General features: G+C 46.6%; 1 protein-coding gene across 1 annotated transcript in view; it reads right to left on the bottom strand.

Annotated features, from left to right (window-relative positions):
* Positions 1-5,777: 5,777 nt before the first annotated feature.
* LOC126262439 (UDP-glycosyltransferase UGT5-like) overlaps positions 5,778-23,934 on the bottom strand; it is a 178,401-nt gene continuing 160,244 nt past the window's right edge. The window contains exon 7 of the mRNA XM_049959087.1: positions 5,778-6,528. Within this exon, the coding sequence (XP_049815044.1) occupies positions 6,240-6,528 (289 nt within the window). The 3' untranslated portion in view covers positions 5,778-6,239. The remainder of the gene's footprint in view (positions 6,529-23,934) is intronic.

Below are 23,934 nucleotides of genomic sequence, written 5' to 3'. Positions count from 1 at the left end.
AGTACACACAATTGTGCCTATTGACAGTTCCATTGAGTCTGAATTGGGGTTCATCCATGCTACCCATAAATCCCGGTTCACATCTCACCATCTCCTGAACCCATTCACAAAATTCTAACCTTCGATCTGGGTCGTCGTCACTTAGCTGTTGCACCAGCCTTGGAATGTACACACGAAACTTGCCTTTCTTCAGAATGCGTACACCCTGATCAACCTTTATGCACGTCACACACTGTTCAATGAATTTCGAATTTGTCTCGTAGACGTGTAATTGTTAACCTTGAAGGCGGTTCTGTACCATACTCACTTCTCCACTGTCTTCGAACCGCAGCTACATTCTCAAACTTCCAGTATCACTTAATTATCTGCTTCCGCGCTTTAAAGCTCAAACGCACGTCCGCCATGTTGCAGTTACTTCCTTGCCTCTGCTGCCACCTGTTTAAGAAACATGACATTACTTTCTCACAGATATTTAACCTTATAGAACGGGAAATAAATTGTCTATGACAGTTCAAAGTGTGTATACATTTTTTTGACGCACCCTGTATTTTGTCAGAGAGTCTGAATCTTCGGGTTTTGCGAGACGTGCGTTTATCTGTAGAAAGATCTCACAATCTCGCGGAAACGTTCACGAAGAAGACGAGCAGCACTAACAATTCGGTATACGTTCACTGAAGGCAGATCGCAATCCACATGCAACGCCGCCCTCATCGGTTGGTTTTGCAAGGTTTGGAGCCTCTTGGCGCGCTCTGCGGCGTACTCGAGTAGATGGCCGATGGGCGGTCGGTACCGTATAACGCCGTGGTGGGAAGCATTGTCGAGCTTAGGCTCTGCATCGAGAAAAGGCTGACGAGTTTTCTCGGGATGCCGGCGATTTGTTGTCACCGTGTCAGGCGCTTGTCGAACCTGACACAAAGGTGACGCATCGTACCGCCTCAAGGAACTGCGCAGCCGCCAATGCTGATCTGCTGAAGGTCCGCAGGGACTCATAGACGACTGATCTCCCATGCTCTCCTCAGTACAAAGGGTATTTTCCTGTCAATAAAACTGTAGCCGTGGAACTTTCCTAAGTGGGAAATTTGTTTCTACGACTATGTTCAATAATTCCAATGGCAGGCTAAAATGGCTAAATGGCTCTGAGCACTATGGGGGACAACTTCTGAGGTCATTAGTCCCCTAGAACTGAGAACTAGGGAAACCTAACCTAAAGACATCACACACATCCATGCCCGAGGCAGGATTCGAACCTGCGACCGTAGCGGTCTCGCGGTTCCAGACTGCAGCGTCTGGAACCACACGGCCACTACGGCCGGCCCAATCGCAGGATTTATCGGTCTCAATGACCTCGAAGTTGCAACAGATTACAGATCTGAATTGCTTTAAACATTGCCATTAATAATTTTGACCGCCGACCAAAACCGATACTAGATAAGGTTCAATGATATGATCGAAAAGGGGAACAACTACGAATAACTGAAAAGCAAATACCCTGATCACGAAACGCATTAACCCCATATCACGCAGACATGTCTGTGCTATCGGGTGGTTTTTGATGGAGTGGGTTATAGATTCCGGGCGCTGAACGGCCGCTATCGTACTTTAATCTCTCAAGAGACTTTATATTTCGAGAGGTCCGAATGTAGGACTCAATATATTCCGCTTGTTTTACGGAACTGAGGATAGACACAGTATGAGTTACTGTTCGTTGTATCATGTGTCTTAACTTGTAAATCATGATGTTGAACAGTGAACTGTTTTGAGATGGTCAATATTTCATGTACTGTGATTACGAGGCGGTCGCAGTGGCCGAGCGGTTCTAGACGCTAGCATCTGGAACCGCGCGACCGCTACGGTCACAGGTTCCAATCCTGCCTCGGGCATCGATGTGAGTGATGTCCTTAGGTTAGTTAGGTTTAAGTAGTTCTAAGTTCTACGGGACTGATGACCACAGCAGGTAAGTCCCATACTGCTCAGAGCCATTTTTTTGTGATTACGAAATGGACTTCGTTTTTGCGTATCTGTTTAGTTTGCGGATTTTTCTACCATTCTCGTTACGTTCTCAACGTAACTTTACTATATTTGTTAAGGGTATTTTCTGTCTGTGTTTTAAATGAATGTCGTAAGACCACTTACCGTTTGAGATGTTCTTTCTTGAATAAACGTTGTTCAACATAATTCTCTGTCACCTACGGCAATTACAGATTTTAGAATAGAACCCTTGTTATTAAATTATTCATAACCTATAAATTTTATTTTGTATTTTATTAATTCGCAATTGCCAAAGCATACGCTGTTTGACAGCAGGTTGTTATTTGCAGCGAGTTGGCTGCAAGGCATGAAGAGAGACGTGTGTGGCTCGACTCTATGACTACATCCAACTATTCGTTTGGTTTGCTCATATGGGATACTGCTTAGATGAGCAACTGGGCTAGCTGTAACCCTTTAACTACCGTCGCACCCATCAATAGAATGTCCAGTTACACTATTCCTCACAAGAGCATAAATTTTCCGTTACTCCTCATCTACGACCGCAGTAATACCTTGCTGCTCAGCTGCGATGGCTGGGCAGTCCATACACTACTTGGCTTAAACAGACCTCATATGCCCGCAGTTTGCTACATGTCAAGCCTAAATGAGAAGAAGTTAGAGTAATGGAGGTTAATGAAATTAAATTGATTGAAATACCTGAAAGAACTACACTCCTGGAAATTGAAATAAGAACACCGTGAATTCATTGTCCCAGGAAGGGGAAACTTTAGTGACACATTCCTGGGGTCAGATACATCACATGATCACACTGACAGAACCACAGGCACATAGACACAGGCAACGGAGCATGCACAATGTCGGCACTAGTACAGTGTATATCCACCTTTCGCAGCAATGCAGGCTGCTATTCTCCCATGGAGACGATCGTAGAGATGCTGGATGTAGTCCTGTGGAACGGCTTGCCATGCCATTTCCACCTGGCGCCTCAGTTGGACCAGCGTTCGTGCTGGACGTGCAGACCGCGTGAGACGACGCTTCATCCAGTCCCAAACATACTCAATGGGGGACAGATCCGGAGATCTTGCTGGCCAGGGTAGTTGACTTACACCTTCTAGAGCACGTTGGGTGGCACGGGATACATGCGGACGTGCATTGTCCTGTTGGAACAGCAAGTTCCCTTGCCGGTCTAGGAATGGTAGAACGATGGGTTCGATGACGGTTTGGATGTACCGTGCACTATTCAGTGTCCCCTCGACGATCACCAGTGGTGTACGGCCAGTGTAGGAGATCGCTCCCCACACCATGATGCCGGGTGTTGGCCCTGTGTGCCTCGGTCGTATGCAGTCCTGATTGTGGCGCTCACCTGCACGGCGCCAAACACGCATACGACCATCATTGGCACCAAGGCAGAAGCGACTCTCATCGCTGAAGACGACACGTCTCCATTCGTCCCTCCATTCACGCCTGTCGCGACACCACTGGAGGCGGGCTGCACGATGTTGGGGCGTGAGCGGAAGACGGCCTAACGGTGTGCGGGACCGTAGCCCAGCTTCATGGAGACGGTTGCGAATGGTCCTCGCCGATACCCCAGGAGCAACAGTGTCCCTAATTTGCTGGGAAGTGGCGGTGCGGTCCCCTACGGCACTGCATAGGATCCTACGGTCTTGGCGTGCATCCGTGCGTCGCTGAGGTCCGGTCCCAGGTCGACGGGCACGTGCACCTTCCGCCGACCACTGGCGATATCATCGATGTACTGTGGAGACCTCACGCCCCACGTGTTGAGCAATTCGGCGGTACGTCCACCCGGCCTCCCGCATGCCCACTATACGCCCTCGCTCAAAGTCCGTCAACTGCACATACGGTTCACGTCCACGCTGTCGCGGCATGCTACCAGTGTTAAAGACTGCGATGGAGCTCCGTATGCCACGGCAAACTGGCTGACACTGACGGCGGCGGTGCACAAATGCTGCGCAGCTAGCGCCATTCGACGGCCAACACCGCGGTTCCTGGTGTGTCCGCTGTGCCGTGCGTGTGATCATTGCTTGTACAGCCCTCTCGCAGTGTCCGGAGCAAGTATGGTGGGTCTGACACACCGGTGTCAATGTGTTCTTTTTTCCATTTCCAGGAGTGTATTAAATATTGATCACAGAACATTATAATATGGATGGTTTGTCTTACAAAAATAATACTAAAGGATTGTATCTGTCTCCAACATCAATGCTGTACCAAAAAATATATTTTTTTCCTAGTATACACGGTTTATTGATTGTAAGTCTCGATGAGAATGTTTTTCGTTTTATTATTGTAACCACTCTCCATCAATTCTCGCAACACACAAGGGGCAGTGAAAAGAAAACCGAACACCCGTTACAACGGTACCATGGAGTAGTTGCATTCAAATCTAATCACCGCCAGTGTTCAGACACTTACCCCACTGGTAGACGAGGCGATCATGACGGATGCACAACCGCAACCACTCTCGCACTTCCTCGCCCAACTGAAGCCGACGTCCATGCATGTGAAAACCACACGGTAATAGATCCGTGCAGTGTTTCCCAACCAAATCGCTGAAGTGTAGCCTTTGTCCGACTGGCGGTCTGTGTGCTGGTGTTGCCTTGCAACAGGGTGATTCTGTCAGACAGCACTACGGCAGCGAGAGGGCAAATGACGAACCCAATAGCGGAAACATCCCACATCTCCTCCCGCCAAACAAATCCAAAGCTGTTCAGACACGATCCGCTACGGTCAGGATGACCTTTTTTCCAATTGTAGGGACCCAGTGCTCGCCCAGTTCCTCAAAAAAAAAATGGTTCAAATGGCTCTGAGCACTATGGGACTCAACTGCTGTGGTCATAAGTCCCCTAGAACTTAGAACTACTTAAACCTAACTAACCTAAGGACAGCACACAACACCCAGCCATCACGAGGCAGAGAAAATCCCTGACCCCGCCGGGAATCGAACCCGGGAACCCGGGCGTGGGAAGCGAGAACGCTACCGCACGACCACGAGATGCGGGCTCCCAGTTCCTCGAGCGTGGAACCGCAATCAGTGTACAGCGCTACGAAGACACTTTGCAGAAAGTGTGACACAGCATAAAGTGAAAGTGCCCAGAAATGCTGTCGGACGGAATCATCCTGTTGCACGACAGCGGCCCCGACGTCGTTCTATGATAAAGGAACTGATCGTCTCGTCCACCAGTCGGGTAAATGCCTTAACGCGTGTGGTGATTGCTTTGGAATGAAGCCACTCCATAGTGATTGGACTGTTCCTCATAATTTCCGCTCTTCAGCTGAGAGAGTTTGAGTAAACATACGTGATTTTAAATTGTAAGAGAGATTTACATATTTTTAAGTCACTAAAAAGGCAGTTTAATACCATTGATATTAAAAAACTTACAGTATTTTTACAAAAGGCTGATTAAATTACTGATAATGAGATGAAGCACGTGATTACAGTGAACAGATAGGATCCGCAGCAGGAAATCATAAACTGGAAGAAGGATGTATGGTCATTTCCTTTGTGGGTAAAGAACGGGGTGCAAATCGAGCAAGACAGATCATATAGGGAAAGAATTTCAACCGGAAGGATCGGTACCACGAAAGGATAGATACAACTAAGATGCAGCCTGGCCATGGTTATGAAGTGTAAAATAAGGAAAAAAGGAACAGAAATGCTAAAAAAGTTAGGAAGAAGCCTCCGGGGGCGGGGGGGGGGCAGAAGGGGGGGGGGGTTAGGAGTGTGTTACGTCGCAAGGAAGCCACTACTGCTCTTACTATCCATCCCACTGTCCCAGAGGTGTTTTTTTCCCACGGCACGAGCCTTGGCACTTTTTACCCTCTGCTCTTCAAATTGCTACCCTCATTCGCGTTCTGTCCACTATGTATCACCTGATGGACCGTGTTAATGCGTAGCCTTACCCAGACGCACGGATAACATCACAGCCCAGCATCCTGTGCTCCACTTATTAGATAACTAACATGTTGACGGAGGTGACAGTAGAACTTTTGGTCTGGTCACCACGTTGGTGCGGGCGTGGAGGGGCGCTATATGTAAAGGGTAAACGCTGGAGTAGCTTAGCAGTGTTGTGGTGTGAGAGTCGCATTAGGAGCGGATATTGAGGGATAGATATAAGGTCAGAGTGATGCTTGTTTTCACATATCAGTGGTCCAGAGTCTTAGGCTGCATCCTCTTCAAAGAGAAGTGGTGCAGTAATTATGTAGAGTGTGCTGGTAGTCGCTTGCTACAAGTCTCAGTTCATTTTAAGTTTCCGACCGTCCTCACTTTCACGCGTAATGCAGTATTTTACTCCTCGCAGCAGCCAGTAGATGGCCAACATCAGTGAGAGAGCGACGGCCACCACGAAGGCAGCGACGTCTAGCAACAGGTACTGGTACCAGGCCAGGTCCAGCGCGGCGGACCTCAGGTGCGGCGCCCCCTGGTGCCTCATGACGTACTCCACCCAGTAGACCGCCTCCTCCAGCGGCGGCCGGGGGCGGTCCCGGAACAGGATGGACAGCCGCTTGGCGCTCTCGCGGTACCTTCAAAGAATAAAAAACAACGCAATAACGTACATAAGCTTACTTGTTAAATGAATGAAATTACTGCACTCAGTTGTTCTGCTTACTCTTAATACACCACTGGCCATTAAAACTGCTGCACCAAGATGAAATGCAGATGATAAACGGCTATTCAGTGGACAAATATATTATACTAGAACTGACATGTGATTACATTTTCACGCAAATTGGGTGCACAGATCCTGAGGAATCAGTACCCAGAACAACCACCTCTGGCCGTAATAACGGCCTTGATACGCCTGGGCATTGAGTCAAAAAGAGCTTGGATGGCGTGTACAGGTACAGCTGGCCATGCAGCTTCAACACGCCAGTTCATCAAGAGTAGTGACTGGCGTATTGTGACGAGCCAGATGCTCGGCCACCATTGACCAGACGTTTTCAATTGGCGAGAGATCTGGAGAATGTGCTGGCCAGGGCAGCAGTCGAAGATTTTCTGTATCCAGAAAGGCCCGTACAGGACCTGCGACACGCGCTCGTGCATTATCCTGCTGAAATGTAGGGTTTCGCAGGGATCGAATGAAGGTTGAGTCACGGGTCGTAACAAATCTGAAATATAACGTCCACTGTTAAAAGTGCCGTCAATGCGAACAAGAGGTGACCGAGACGTGTAACCAATGGCACCCCGTACCATCACGCCGGGTGATACGCCAGTATGGCGATGACTAATACACGCTTCCAATGTGTGTTCACCGCGATGTCGCGAAACACAGATGCGACCATCATGATGCTGTAAACGGAACCTGCATTCATCCGAAAAAATGACGTTTTGCCATTCGTGCACCCAGGTTCGTCGTTGAGTACACCATCGCAGGCGCTCCTGTCTGTGATGCAGCGTCAAGGGTAACCGCAGCCATTGTCTCCGAGATGATAGTCCACGCTGCTGCAAACGTCGTCGAACTGTTCGTGCAGATGGTTGTTGTCTAGCAAACGTCCCCATCTATTGATCTATTGACTCAGGGATCGAAACGTGGCTGCACGATCCGTTACAGCCACGCGGATAAGATGCCTGTCATCTCGACTGCTAGTGATTCGAGGCCGTTGGGATCCAGCACGGCGTTCCGTATTACCCTCCTGAACCCACCAATTCCATATTCTGCTAACAGTCATTGGATCTCGACCAACGCGAGCAGCAAAGTCGCGATAAGATAAACCGCAATGGCGATAGCCTACAATCCGACTTTAACAAAGTCGGAAACGTGATGGTACGCATTTCTCCTCCTTACACGAGGCATCACAACAACGTTTCACCAGGCAACGCCGGTCAACTGCTGTCTGTCTATGAGAAATCGGTTGGAAACTTTCCTCATGTCAGCACGTTGTAGGTGTCGCCACCGGTGCCAACCTTGTGTGAATGCTCTGAGAAGCTAATCATTTGCATATCACAGCATCTTCTTCCTGTCGGTTAAATTTCGCTTCTGTAGCACGTCTTCTTCGTGGTGTAGTAATTTTAATGACCAGTAGTTTACAACATTGGAATGGTACTTTTCCACTAAAAGACATTCCTCCCACTGACCACTCTCGAACTCGTGCATTGACTCCGTGCTGTCTCCACATCCTTACCTAACCCGTACTTAAACCACACTTATATCAGTTCATCCCTGCTCCTGTATCACACATCAACCTCCACATTTTACTGTAGGCAACTTTCAAAATACTTCCTCATTCGTATTCTGATATCAGCGGAACAATTTTTCTGTTGCGTTAGATTTGCCTATTCTCAGTCACCTAAATTACCTGTAACGTCACATAACATAAACCGCCTCTAGGCTCCAGCTTGTAGCGCACTCTTATCCAGACTTACCTACCTGGGATACCGGTAAATTTTTTTCCCTGCCCGACTACCTGACATACTCACCGTCGCCAATATCAGACCTGTAGTCCAGTTGTTTTTGTGAGAATGTGAGAGATTTAATTATAAAAGAAGGGAACAAAAGAACAATTGCTAATTTGCAAAGTTATTAAGGATAGGCAGGCAACAACAATCATAGTGACTGACTGTAGGAGCTAAGTGTAGCACAGCACCTGCAGCACCTGGCGCGGCCTCGGACTAAGACTTCGATATGGTCTGCCAAGTTTGCTCAGCGGCAGCGCTGACCACCGGCACCGTTATCAGGGAGTCGCTTAATCTGAGGCGTCTCTAATTTCTCCGTCGGATCCGTTGGTTGGTGCCTTAATCGTGTTCCTGCGACCTGTCTACGGCTAGCTATCCGGCTGGAGTATTCGTTGTTGTTATACTACTGCTGGTGAACCGTTACGGGCTGACCGTATTCTACACTCCTGGAAATTGAAATAAGAACACCGTGAATTCATTGTCCCAGGAAGGGGAAACTTTATTGACACATTCCTGGGGTCAGATACATCACATGATCACACTGACAGAACCACAGGCACATAGACACAGGCAACAGAGCATGCACAATGTCGGCACTAGTACAGTGTATATCCACCTTTCGCAGCAATGCAGGCTGCTATTCTCCCATGGAGACGATCGTAGAGATGCTGGATGTAGTCCTGTGCAACGGCTTGCCATGCCATTTCCACCTGGCGCCTCAGTTGGACCAGCGTTCGTGCTGGACGTGCAGACCGCGTGAGACGACGCTTCATCCAGTCCCACACATGCTCAATGGGGGACAGATCCGGAGATCTTGCTGGCCAGGGTAGTTGACTTACACCTTCTAGAGCACGTTGGGTGGCACGGGATACATGCGGACGTGCATTGACCTGTTGGAACAGCAAGTTCCCTTGCCGGTCTAGGAATGGTAGAACGATGGGTTCGATGACGGTTTGGATGTACCGTGCACTATTCAGTGTCCCCTCGACGATCACCAGTGGTGTACGGCCAGTGTAGGAGATCGCTCCCCACACCATGATGCCGGGTGTTGGCCCTGTGTGCCTCGGTCGTATGCAGTCCTGATTGTGGCGCTCACCTGCACGGCGCCAAACACGCATACGACCATCATTGGCACCAAGGCAGAAGCGACTCTCATCGCTGAAGACGACACGTCTCCATTTGTCCCTCCATTCACGCCTGTCGCGACACCACTGGAGGCGGGCTGCACGATGTTGGGGCGTGAGCGGAAGACGGCCTAACGGTGTGCGGGACCGTAGCCCAGCTTCATGGAGACGGTTGCGAATGGTCCTCGCCGATACCCCAGGAGCAACAGTGTCCCTAATTTGCTGGGAAGTGGCGGTGCGGTCCCCTACGGCACTGCGTAGGATCCTACGGTCTTGGCGTGCATCCGTGCGTCGCTGCGGTCCGGTCCCAGGTCGACGGGCACGTGCACCTTCCGCCGACCACTGGCGACAACATCGATGTACTGTGGAGACCTCACGCCCCACGTGTTGAGCAATTCGGCGGTACGTCCACCCGGCCTCCCGCATGCCCACTATACGCCCTCGCTCAAAGTCCGTCAACTGCACATACGGTTCACGTCCACGCTGTCGCGGCATGCTACCAGTGTTAAAGACTGCGATGGAGCTCCGTATGCCACGGCAAACTGGCTGACACTGACGGCGGCGGTGCACAAATGCTGCGCAGCTAGCGCCATTCGACGGCCAACACCGCGGTTCCTGGTGTGTCCGCTGTGCCGTGCGTGTGATCATTGCTTGTACAGCCCTCTCGCAGTGTCCGGAGCAAGTATGGTGGGTCTGACACACCGGTGTCAATGTGTTCTTTTTTCCATTTCCAGGAGTGTATAAGGGTTGTCACCTGCTCTGGAGTAGAGACTGTTGTTGCTACATTCTGTGATTGCGCACGTAACATTTTGTACAACTGACACTGAAGTATTAACATGAAAATACAAAACAGACAGACTTGAATATGAAGAATAAACAGAGAAGGTTTTGAAGGAACAGGAAGAAAGGATCAGGAAGTCGTGCAGAGTAGTGTAAACGTAACAAAACCTTCACTTTTCGGGGAATGACCCTGTTGGAAAACCAGGCAGATACTCAGGTATAGAAAATGTGCATGCAGAGAAAAATTTTCGCTATCCACAAAATTCATTTCTCTTCTCTGTAACGTGTCATATGTGGTTCGCTTAAAAACTGTTCACTTTCCGTGACAACAACGGGATTCAGATTGCCACTCTGTCCTATATTCCGGTTTGTGGCATCAGTAAGAATTTGAATGCAAAATCCCTGGTTTGATTTCTGCCCAGAGGAAGTAAAGTTTTCGAATGTTCATTTAGAGGCTAGGGGTAACGTCTTTAATTACTAATCAGAACTTCCTCGGTTCCAAGTTCGAACCCCGCCACCGTTTGAATTTTGAATAAAAATCACCGCCGTTGGTGGGAGAAGATATTTGGCGTAAGAGGTCACCCTCATTCTGCCAACGGCCTTGTCAAAGAGGGCGGAGGTGCGGACAGAGTTTCAGGGCACTCTCTTCTCCTTGGGGTGGTAAAGTGCCTCTAAAGGCAGAAGAATCAGCAACGATCAACGACATAAGAATGCAGAAGGCAATGGAAACACACTTAATGTGTATCCACAAAACATGTAGCCTGTAAATGAAAAAGTACCATGACGATTTCTCAATTGGTAAAAGATTCCGGAACAGTCCCCAATTCGGATCTCGGGGAGAGGGCTGCCAAGGTGACGGTGACCACGAGAAAAACACTGAATAACCAACGAAAGAATCGGAGCGTGGAGTGTCAGAAGTTGCTAGGGAAGCTAGAAAATCTTGAATGGGAAATACAGAGGCTCAGTCTAGATATAGTGAGGGTCAGGGAAGTGGAAGGAAGACAAGGATTTCTGGTCAGATGAGTGTGGCGTACTATCAACAGCAGCAGGAAATGGTATAACGGGAGTCGGATTCGCTATGAATAGGAAGGCAGGGCAAAAAGTGTGTTGTTGTGAACAGTTCAGTGATAGGGTTGTTCTTATCAGAATCGACAGCAAACCAACACCAGCAACGATGGTCACGTATACATTCCGTCCACGTAAGCTGAAGATGAAGAAACAGAGAAAGTATATGAGGATATTGAACAGGTTATTCAGTACGTGGAGGGAGATGAAAATGTAATAGTCGTGGGGGACTGGAATGTGGTTGTAGGGGAAGGAGTAGAAGAAAGGGTTGCGGGAGAATATGCGCTCGGTACCAGGAATGAGAGGCCAGCGGGCTTGTGGCTGTGGTAACAGCGGTTCCAGTCAGATCACCTACTTTAAACGTTCTGGGGCTTGGCTAGCACTTGGATAGGTGACCGTCCAGGTCTGCCGAGCGCTGTCGACAAGCGAGGTGCACTCAACCCTCGTGGCGCCGCTTGAGGAGCTACTTGACTGAGAAGTAGCTGCTCCGATCACGAAAGCTGACAACGACTGGGAGAGCGGTATGCTCACCACATGCCTCTCCATATCCGCGTCCAGAGACGCCCATCGCCTGAGGATGACACGGCAGTCGGTTGACACCGTTGGACCTTCCGAGGACTGTTCGGTATGACTTTAGAGTAGTTTTACTGGGAATGAGAGCGGAGAAAGACTAATCGAGTTCTGTAATAAATTTCAGCTAGTAATAGCGAATACTCTGTTCAAGAATTACAAGAAGGAGGTATACTTGGAAGAGACCGGGAGATACGGGCAGATTTCAGTTAGATTACATGATGGTCAGGCAGAGATTAAGAAATCAGTCACTGGACTGTAAGGTGCACCCAGGAACAGTTATAGACTATCTCTCCTCCACCCAAACAGGCCATGAAAGTGCAACGGTACCGACCGGCCGCCGTGTCATCCTCAGCCCACAGGCGTCACTGGATGAGGAGATGGAGGGGCATGTGGTCAGCACACCGCTCTCCCGGCCGTATGTTAGTTTACGAGACCGGAGCCGCTACTTCTCAATCAAGTAGCTCCTCAGTTTGCTTTACAAGGGCTGAGTGCACCCCACTTGCCAACAGCGCTCAGAAGACTGCATGGTCACCCATCCAAATGTTAGCCCAGCCCGACAGCGCTTAACTTTGGTGACCTGGTGGGAACCAGTGCTACCACCGCGGCAAGGTAGAGTTAGATCACAATTTAGAAGTGATGAGTAGGCTCGAGTTTAAGAGACTAGTCAGGAAAAATCAATAACAAAGAAGTAGGATATGGGAGTACTAAGGAATGAAGAGTTCTGCTTGAAGTTCTCTAAAGCTGTAGATACTACTATGAGGAGCAGCTCGGTAGGCAGTTCAGGTGAAGAGCAGTGGAGATCCCTAAAAAGGGCCATCACAGAAATCAGAAAGAAAAAAATAGATACAAGGAAACTAACTGCGAGGAAACCATAGGCATCAGAAGAAAAACTTCAGTTGATCGATGAAAAACGGAAATACAAAAGTGTTCAGGGAATTTCAGGAATACAGCAATATAAGTCGCTTAGGAAAGAAAGAAATAGGAAGTGCAGGGAAGTTAAGGCTAAATGACTGCATGAACAAAGTGAAGAAAATTAAAAAGAAATGATTGTCAGAAGGACTGATTCAGCATACAGAAAAGTCAACAGAACCTTCGGTGAAATCAAAAGCAAGGGTGGTAGCATTAAGAGTGCAAGGGGAATTCCACTGCTAAATAGAGAGGAGACAGCGGATAGGTGGAAAGAGTACACTGAAGGCCACTATGAGGGGGAACACTTATCTGATGTGATAGAAGAAGAAACAGGAGTTGATACAGAAGAGATAGGAAATCCATTATTAGAACCAGAATTAAAAAGCGCTTTGTAAGAATTAAAATCGAATAAGCGAGAAGAGATAGTTAACATTTCATCAGAATTTCTAAAATCATTGGAGGAAGTTGCATCAAAACAACTTTTCACGTTGGTATGTAGAATATGTGATTCTGGTGATATACTATCTGACTTTCAGAAAAATATCATCCACACATTTCCGAAGACTGCAGGAGCTGACAAGTGCAAGAATTATCGCACAATCAGCTTAAGAGCCTACGCTTCCAACTTGCTGAGAAGAATAATATACAGAAGAATGGAAAAGAAAAGTGAGGCTGTGATACATGACGATCAGTTTGGCTTTAGGAAACTTGCTGTTACCAGAGGGGCAGTTCTGACGTTGCGGTTGATAATGGAAGCAAGACTAAAGAAAAATGAAGGAACTTTCATAGGATTTGTCAAACTGCAATAAGACAATGTCAAATGGTGCAAGATGTCCGAAATTCTGAGACAAATAGGGGTAAGCTATAGGGAGAGACGGGTAATATACAACATGTACAAGAGACAAGAGGGAGTAATAAGAGTGGAAGACCAAGAACGAAGTGCTCAGTTTAAAAAGGGAGCGCTCAGTTTAAAAAGGATGTAAGACAGGAACGTAATCTTTCGCCCCTTCTGTTCGATGTATACATCGAAGAAACAACGATGGAAATAAGAGAAAGGTTCATGAGAGGAATTGAAATTCAAGGTGAAGGGCTATCAATGATAAGATTCGCTGATGAGATTGGTATCCTCAGTGAAAATGAAGAAGTATTACAGGATCTGCTGACTGGAATGAACAGTGTTATGAGTGCAGAATATGAAGTGAGAGTAAACCGAAGAAAGACAAAATTAATGACAAGTAGCAGACATGAGAACAGCAAGAAACGTAACATCTGGATTGATGGTCACGAAGTAAATGAAGTTAAAAGAGTTCTACTATCTATGCAGCGAAATAACCCACGACAGACGGAGCAAGAAGAATATTAAAACAGGCTAGCACTGGCAAAAAGGGCATTCCTGGCCAAGAGAAGTCTGCCAGTGTCAAACATAGGCCTTAATGTGAAGAAGAAATTTCTGAGTATGAACATCTGGAGTGCAGCATTGGATGGTACTGAAACATGGTCTGTGGCAAAACCGGAACAGAAGAGAATCGAAGTATTTGCGATGTAGTGCTACAGACGAATGTTGAAAATTAGGTGGAGGATTGAGGAGGTTCTGCGCAGAATAGGAGAAGACAGGAATATATGAAAAACACTGATAATAAGGAGGGACCGTTAAGATACCAGGTACTAGCGGGAGCTGTAGAAGGTAAAAACTGTAGAGGAAGACAGAGATTGGAATATATCCACCAAATAATTTAGGACGTAGGTTGAAGTGTTGGCAGAAGTGCCAACATCGTGTTGCTAGAGGAGGCCGAAATGCACGCGTTTAATTACACGCAGACTGACGTGAGGTCTGGAACAGGACAAGGTCTTGAGAATTGCAAATAAAGTACGTAGATGATGTAATACTTAACTTTAATCCATAATTGGTGTACATCGCTCTTGATGATACAAAAGTATAATAAGCTCAATATAACTTGTAATGGCGCCTTGCTGGGTTGTAGCAAATGACGTAGCTGAAGGCTATGCTAACTATCGTCTCGGCAAATGAGAGCGTGATTTGTCAGTGAACCCTTGCTGTGAACGTCGGCTGTACAACTGGGGCGAGTGCCAGTAAGTCTCTCTAGACCTGCCGTGTGGCGGCGCTCGGTCTGCGATCAATGACAGTGGCGACACGCGGGTCCGACGTATATTAATGGACCGCGGCCGATTTAAAGGCTACCACCTAGCAAGTGTGGTGTCTGGCGGTGACACCACATAGGTAGTAAGTGTTAGTCTGCGATGAAGCGGTTGGGACGGAAGAGAAATTCATGGTAGTCCGCGTCAGACCACTAAGAGGACTGGTGATTCAAAAAAAATTATCATACCACACGGTGTGCTGAAGGGCAAAAGAAACACCTACCCAAATGAATATGGGTGTGGTAGATCGTCGCACTAGCCACTCATCCATAAGTGTCAGCAATAATAACAATATTTATCACATAATTACTTACAAAGCAGAGGTAAAGATAAATTATGGGAAGAGGACATATTTCACAAATTACAGAAAATGTTAAGGAAGGAGAAACAATAGAAGTACTTTTAATACATTTAGAACAATTTATCATATATTGGGGCTACAACTTTGCTTCCGTTATTTTACAATAGTCGCAAGCAGTGTGCAGGTGATAGGTCGTAAGTGTCTTACAATAAGCTTAGGCATCTGTAAGCATGACGCCATCAAAATATTAATCGATTTGTGATTGCATCATAAAGCTGGTCTCGATTGAAAATGTCAGTTTACGAACCGATTTCTCGTCATTTGCGAGAAGTTTTAATCTTCTGGTTTAACATGAAAAAATCTGTGGTTGAGGTTCATAAAATGCTGGGTAAGACCTAACGTGAGGCATCTACTAGTGAAAGAACGTGAAGAGAATGGTTTCACTGCGTCAAGAACGGCGATTCTGACGTCGAAGGCCGGCCTTAGAAACTGAAACAGACGAAAAACAACCACAGGAGATTGTCGTCGAAAGCGGTTGATGAGTCAGAGCCGAGCACTGGAGGACAAAAGGCCACAATACTGTGGCAGACATGAAGATGTTATCTGCAGCATGACAGTGGTCGACCCTATGTTGCAAAACCGTTCAGAACATTCTTGGAAACGTTCAAGTGAGAATTCCTCCTATTCCAAATTTTTCTTTGGTTTCCTCTACTGCTTGTGCAGTGTACAAATTGAATACTATCTCGGTAGACTACAACCCTGTCTCACCCCCTTTTCAACGACTCATATAAGTGCATCTGGTTTCTATTTCGCTACCAGTATTTTATCCTTGCTATCCTCAGAATCACGAGGAGAGTATTCCAGTCCAATCTGCCTTAACAGAATCAATTATGCAAGAGATTATTTTGCGATTTTCAGGACAATGAAACACAGAAACACTCTAAATGGGGTTATCGTTGACTGTAGTAGTTGATCGCAGCAATCTAGCTTCAGAAACATTAGGTACGAGAACACTGGCGGAAACCGAATTTATTGGGTTAGCATCAGTTCTTGTCAACTACAAAATAACTAATAACTAAATAACAAAATTATGATTACTTTGTAGTTTCTATGAAACAAGGAAAATTACCACCGTGCAAAATATCTCAAAGCGATTGTCTTGGATGAGAAATTGGTTGCACGTTAACTGTACCATGAGGTTCCATCAATGCATTTGTGAAACACGACGAATTTCTTAGGTTTATTTAACACAGGAGGACATGGAGAGAGTTGAATCGATTCGATTTACTTTCATACAAGAGTCACAGGGCTTCGACTTCGACTATCTGTAACCATCGTGCAGCTTGTAAAGCAAATAAAAACTACAGTAAGCCGCTTGCCACCAGTCGTGTCGTCACTGGCTACACAAGCCTACATTTACGAAATTATTGTCAGTAGTTTCATCAAAAGTAGGTGTTCTAGAATAAACTTTTATGCTGATTCTGAAAGCAGTTCATTTTGTTCGATCTCGTCACGACTTCTCACAAAACAAGATCTCGTATTTTAAAGATTTAGGTAACTGAAGTTCAAATATCAAATATCAGTCGAGGTCCACATTTTTATGCTTATTGTTTTATTTTTTAGATGTATAAAAAATACTACGGACTGTGCTCTTAGGACTATTGTGAATTCTCCGTTCCATTCAATTTTTAAACTTACACCCAATTTTTAAACTTTCTCTTTTTTTATTCGCAGAACCTCCGCCTTTACTGTACCTCTTCAGTATCCGGCTACAGCTCCCATCACACATTCATTCTAACTTTTCCAGATACATCTTCTCTATCTTCTCAATATTCTGGTGGATGCGTTCTCCTTGCTGACCACTGTTAGGTCCCAGATTTTCAGGGCAGTAGCCAACATGTCAGAGCAGAAACTGGACTTATACATTCATGTTAAACCACAACTTATCGATATTTTTCAACACTGTTTTGACAACGTACTTGTAATTTCGATTTTTTTTATTGCCCACAAACTTATCAGTAACAGACCTGAAGGGAGTCGACATCTTTTTTCTGTAACATTCATTGCATTCTCGAAGTCGGGATCCTTCAACAGTTTGTGAATTTGAGGTCTAGTGAAACTTCCAGCTTTATGTTTCTCTTGACCAGTGAAGGGCAGTTTAATAGAAAGCAACTTAAAATAGATCTCGTGGAAGGGCCCGTACAAACTGCTTAATCAAGCGTAGTTTGTTATGTACTGGAGGAACACATAATTTTTTGTAGCCTACAAGCAGTACACGCAAGAGTTTTTGTCCCAGGCACAAAATGTTTGCGATTCGGCCGAATCCTTACAGTTTAATTCTTTGCCCAGTTACCTTGCTTACATTAAAAGAAAGGCATTTTTGTGTAGCGAGCTTGCTGTCCTTGTGAAATTCTTGTAACTAAAACTAAACTAAAGTAATTTACATTCTGAAAATCTTGTTCTTTATAGAAGAAAATCAAGGACAGTTTTGAAAATAGGCATAAAGATTTAGTTAAGGGAACACATTTAAGTTCAGTCTCTGATATCATGCAGATTGATTGTCCCTCTATTTCTGTACACATTCTCAAGTCAGCAGCTATATTGTTTCTACCCGCTTCCCACTGTTAGTCATTAGTATACAGTGTGATAAGTTCCACTGCAGAAGTTTAAAGGAGCCTAGTACCGCGGCACTGTACCACATCCGATAATTCTAAGAAATTGAAAAAGATAGAAGTTTTGGAAAAGATATTTACAATATATAAGTGCGATTCGGAGAGCTGCTACAGGTAAAAAAATCAGACGAGAAGAAAGTCCCATATGAAAATATTGCGGCAACAGCCAAGAATTAAAACGTATTGTCGCGTAGAGAGATACGGGGATTGCTGTAAGATCCCCAATTACCTTCTCCTCTGTTCTGAGAAAAACATCTAATCAGTACAAAAACGCATTATGTTAGCAAAATATGCACCAGTTAACAAGAAGCACAGCGTCACAAAATAATATAAGCAATACACAAAATGATGACTTACTGTGTTCTCCCTGGATTATTAGGGTGTAACATTATGCTAGCAGCGAGTCACAGAAACATCCAAGACCACCTCGACCCTCGTCTCTGCCCAGTGCCATATGGCGCCCTCTGTACTCCCCGGCGCACCACTGTTCAAATGTTCGAATGTGTGTGAATTACTAAGGGACCAACGCACCACTGCCTCTCCCTGCCATAGTACAGGGTAGGAAATGTACCTTATTTATACACTCCTGGAAATTGAAATAAGAACACCGTGAATTCATTGTCCCACGAAGGGGAAACTTTATTGACACATTCCTGGGGTCAGATACATCACATGATCACACTGACAGAACCACAGGCACATAGACACAGGCAACAGAGCATGCACAATGTCGGCACTAGTAGTGTATATCCACCTTTCGCAGCAATGCAGGCTGCTATTCTCCCATGGAGACGATCGTAGAGATGCTGGATGTAGTCCTGTGCAACGGCTTGCCATGCCATTTCCACCTGGCGCCTCAGTTGGACCAGCGTTCGTGCTGGACGTGCAGACCGCGTGAGACGACGCTTCATCCAGTCCCAAACATGCTCAATGGGGGACAGATCCGGAGATCTTGCTGGCCAGGGTAGTTGACTTACACCTTCTAGAGCACGTTGGGTGGCACGGGATACATGCGGACGTGCATTGTCCTGTTGGAACAGCAAGTTCCCTTGCCGGTCTAGGAATGGTAGAACGATGGGTTCGATGACGGTTTGGATGTACCGTGCACTATTCAGTGTCCCCTCGACGATCACCAGTGGTGTACGGCCAGTGTAGGAGATCGCTCCCCACTCCATGATGCCGGGTGTTGGCCCTGTGTGCCTCGGTCGTATGCAGTCCTGATTGTGGCGCTCACCTGCACGGCGCCAAACACGCATACGACCATCGTTGGCACCAAGGCAGAAGCGACTCTCATCGCTGAAGACGACACGTCTCCATTCGTCCCTCCATTCACGCCTGTCGCGACATCACTGGATGCGGGCTGCACGATGTTGGGGCGTGAGCGGAAGACGGCCTAACGGTGTGCGGGACCGTAGCCCAGCTTCATGGAGACGGTTGCGAATGGTCCTCGCCGATACCCCAGGAGCAACAGTGTCCCTAATTTGCTGGGAAGTGGCGGTGCGGTCCCCTACGGCACTGCGTAGGATCCTACGGTCTTGGCGTGCATCCGTGCGTCGCTGCGGTCCGGTCCCAGGTCGACGGGCACGTGCACCTTCCGCCGACCACTGGCGACAACATCGATGTACTGTGGAGACCTCACGCCCCACGTGTTGAGCAATTCGGCGGTACGTCCACCCGGCCTCCCGCATGCCCACTATACGCCCTCGCTCAAAGTCCGTCAACTGCACATACGGTTCACGTCCACGCTGTCGCGGCATGCTACCAGTGTTAAAGACTGCGATGGAGCTCCGTATGCCACGGCAAACTGGCTGACACTGACGGCGGCGGTGCACAAATGCTGCGCAGCTAGCGCCATTCGACGGCCAACACCGCGGGTCCTGGTGTGTCCGCTGTGCCGTGCGTGTGATCATTGCTTGTACAGCCCTCTCGCAGTGTCCGGAGCAAGTATGGTGGGTCTGACACACCGGTGTCAATGTGTTCTTTTTTCCATTTCCAGGAGTGTATTAAAAAATACATGTATCGCAGTCCCCGGTGCCCACATGGAAGCGGTCGGCAAGATGGCTGGACAAAGGTTGGCACGTCAACAGACCCTACCTGTGGCCTAGGATCCACCATTCTCTGCACCCTGGCAGGGTAGCATTAAGTAGGCAGGCGACGAAAACAAGCAACGAACATCTCCTGTCCCAATCGCTACTAATAATTTATTTCAAAAAATCCCTTTTGCTTGAGGATGTTTCGACAAAATGAAACGGTAATCAGCACATACACCAATCGTCCTGATTTGGAAAGAGAATTTGCTTATTGTAGTAATCACGTCTCTTTCCGACCAGTTATTCGATGAATGGTTTATAATCACAGACCACAGAAGCTTCTTGTTGACCATCCTGCAGTCCTATGATTAATAATAAAGGACACCTTCTCCATTAACCTTCGAGGATCTCTGACTGTGTATTCGAATCTGAATCCAGAATATGCATTATACAAAATCACACTACTCTAGGAACAAAACAAACTCGAGATAAGTGGACATAGCATATGTCAGCGAGTTACTGTTATCTCGATATCCCCACGTATAGAAGTAGCAGTGCAGCGAGCAAGTGGCCGTCTACCAGGTTACATACCAAGTGAACCTTATATGCCGGCCGTCGTGGCCGAGAGTTTCTAGGCGCCTCAGTCCGGAACCGCGCTGCTGCTACGGTCGCAAGTTCGAATCCTGCCTCGGGCATGGATGTGTGTGCTCTCCTTTGGTTAGTTCTGAGTCTAGTTCTAAGTCTAGGGGACTGATGACCTCAGATGTTAAGTCCCGTAGTGCTCAGAGCCATTTGAACCATTTTTTGAACCTTATACTTAGGAATAGAATGAACTGTGTGTTTAACCCTATTGAAGAATGCGTTGGTGTATTAGATAGAGACTAGCACTATAATACTACACCCCACACGTCCAGAATTTCTACACAATGGCTCCAGTAACACTCTTCTGAGTTTAAGTGCTTCCGCTGGCCACCAAACTCCCCAGACAGGAACATCTCTGGGATACCTTACAATGTGCTGTTCAGAAGAGATCTCCACTATCTCGCACTCATACGTATTTAGGGACACCCCTGCAGAATTCGTGGTGTCAATTCTCTCATGCACTACCGAAGACATTAGTCGAATCCATGCCACGTCTTATTGCGGCACTTCTGCGTGCTCTCGGGGGGCAGATGTACCAGTTTGGCTCTTCAATGTATGAAGTATGTTGTGACTGTTCTCTGGAACTAATGTAGGGATTTGGATCCGGTTTTTATTAATAGATAGATTAATTCACGAGGAAAGTCGTGTATATAATTTTTATCAATATATCGTGAAACTTGGCTGAAATATGATGAATTAAAGTACGCCTCTAGACAGCAGCGAAGCTTGAGCAAAATCCAGGTTGGTGCTGATGGTCTACCGATAAAATGTGTGCATGAAAACCGAAAGGCTGTTCTGTGGCATGGGATCCGAGTCGGAATACTATTTTCACTGTCTTTTAAGCCAGCTCTTAGCTTTCAATCACGTGGACATTCGTCAGCAGCAGAACGTGGTTTGCATTCCATGCTGAACTGTACGAGCAGGTGTCATTTTCACAGTATAATTCAAGTTGTAAAGTGCTTGCTTTAGGTGCTGCAGTAAGCCAGCAATCGGAGTGTGCTGCTTAAATCGTTTAGTTTATATGGAAGTTATGATATTCAGGTACCTAACGTTGTGTTCTGATTTTTGATCATAACTCTACGCAGTGTCCCGTGAACGAAATTGCTGTTAGGCCAGATAAAATGTCGGGCCGTAGATACTTGGTGCTACCTGCTGGAAGCCGGAGGGAGAGGGGGGGAAGGGGGGGAGGGGTGGCAGGTCTCTAGTTAGCTTGTAAACCAATGCATATGTTCAGTAAACCAGAAAGCCCAATGGTAATTGTAAGTAATACAGAAGAAAAGGAAAAATAGTTCATTACAAGAGCCCGTGGTGTGCGGAGTTAATCCCAGTCCTCGAGGAAACAAGTGTATGGACAAATATGATGCCCATGTAAAAATGAAGTGAGTGCCAGTGACGTAACACATAGCATCAGTGTAATAGTTTGTGAAATAACTTTGGTCACTTGACTTTTTTAGTCAGTCCTGCACAGTAATAAATCGAAAGCAATTCGAAATGAAAGTCTTGTTTACATATACGATTTTTCGCTATTTGTTTCATGGTCACACTTGCCTGCTGTGGCTGATACTTTTGCTGCAGTCCCACAAATGGCGGCGCCACATACAGGGTGGCTGTAATTAAACTTTCACCACTTGAGAGGGCTTCCATGAAGAACGAGTGAGCGTTAGACATTGAAACTTTGTGAAAAAATTTGTAAGAGCAAGTGGAAGACAGATACCAAATAAACCATTGCAGCAAACACATTTTAATTTCCACATGGGAGGGTAACATTTGCCAATTGCGTACCATCTTTACGTTCTAGGCTACAAACGTTGCTCAATGTGAAGACCATCTGCAGCCATGAGAACCTGAGAGTTTGTACGGATTTCATAACTGTTCGCAGCACATTTTGAACGGTGTATATTGGAAAGTTGAGCTGTCGAGACACAGCTCGTGCAGAGCTTGAAGATGTCACATTGCGTTCAACATTCTCATCCACGGCAACAGTCATTTCTTCAGCAATTTGTGGCGCAGTTGGCTATCGGCCTCTCGGAAACCACTTTCCAAATCGCCAGTTAATTCGAACTTCGGAATCGTGTTCTTCCACCCCTGTGCGGAAAGAGGATCTCTCCGTGCTCTTTTAGTACCTCGATACTCGCAAAGGGCAGGAGCACTGTTACTGCTGTTTCGATAAAACAGCTTTCCGAGTTTAGCCCTTCTCACCATGTTCAGACCACGCTGACTGTCTCCAACTGCAATGCACACTGACGCTTGCGTTGCAACCGTGCGACGACGTACCAGTACTGGCGCATCACGAGCAGTCACCACACTAACAGTACTAACAGCGCAAATTTTGAACCGATTTAAGCTGGAAAAAAAATAGTTCCAGTTTTGGCCACCAGGTGAAAATCTGGCGCTGTTAATGGAAGAAATATATTCTGGAGGTATGTCGATGATACCTTTGTAGTTTGGCCCCATGGTCAAGATAACTTGCAAGACTTCTTAAGACATCTGAACTCCCTCCACGATCAAATAAAGTTCACAATGAAAATTGAAAAGGAGGCATGCCTTCCATTCTTGGATGTTCTGGTTCGGCGCAGAGAGGATGGCACTTTGAGACTTGAAGTCTATCGGAAGCCGACGCACACGGATTTGTATTTACTGCCACCATCCTGCCCAGACGATGAGTGTTCTTCGAACTTTGACCATAGAGTGCATATTATTTCCGACGAAAGCAGTCTGCAAGATGAACTTTCCCACTTACAAAGAGTGTTTGAAGACAATGGGTACTCCCCACAGCAAATGCAGAAGGCACTGAAAATGAAACCGAAAGAGGCCACAAAGAAAGCAGAAGAAGACGAAACCTTTAAATCGATGGCCTTCCTGTCATATTTGGGTAGCCTCTCATCAAAAATAGGACGGATTCTCAGCAGTCACAAAGTAAAAGCGATTTTTCGTCCTCCACCCAAGACAGCTGCACTCGTGGGCTCCGTCAAAGAAGATTTGCTGCTCCGAAAATCTGAAGTTTAACAAAACTCCATGTCAATGTGGCCTTTCTTACATGGGACAAACAACTCGTACTGTCCAAGAAAGATGTACCTAACACCGGAGGTACACACGACTTTTACAACCTAAAAAGTCGGCAGTGGAAGCGCACTGTATTGACACTGGTCACAGAATGTTGTATGACAACGTCGACATTTTGGCAACTACGTCATCTTTTTGGGACTCGCTAGTGAAGGAGGCAACTGAAATTCGATTGACAACGAATTTAATTAATACAGATAGTGGTTTCAAACTTGATAAA

This window comes from Schistocerca nitens, chromosome 6, assembly GCF_023898315.1.
Source record: "Schistocerca nitens isolate TAMUIC-IGC-003100 chromosome 6, iqSchNite1.1, whole genome shotgun sequence".
Lineage (NCBI taxonomy): Eukaryota > Metazoa > Arthropoda > Insecta > Orthoptera > Acrididae > Schistocerca > Schistocerca nitens.
This window is presented reverse-complemented; position numbering and strand designations above follow the sequence as displayed.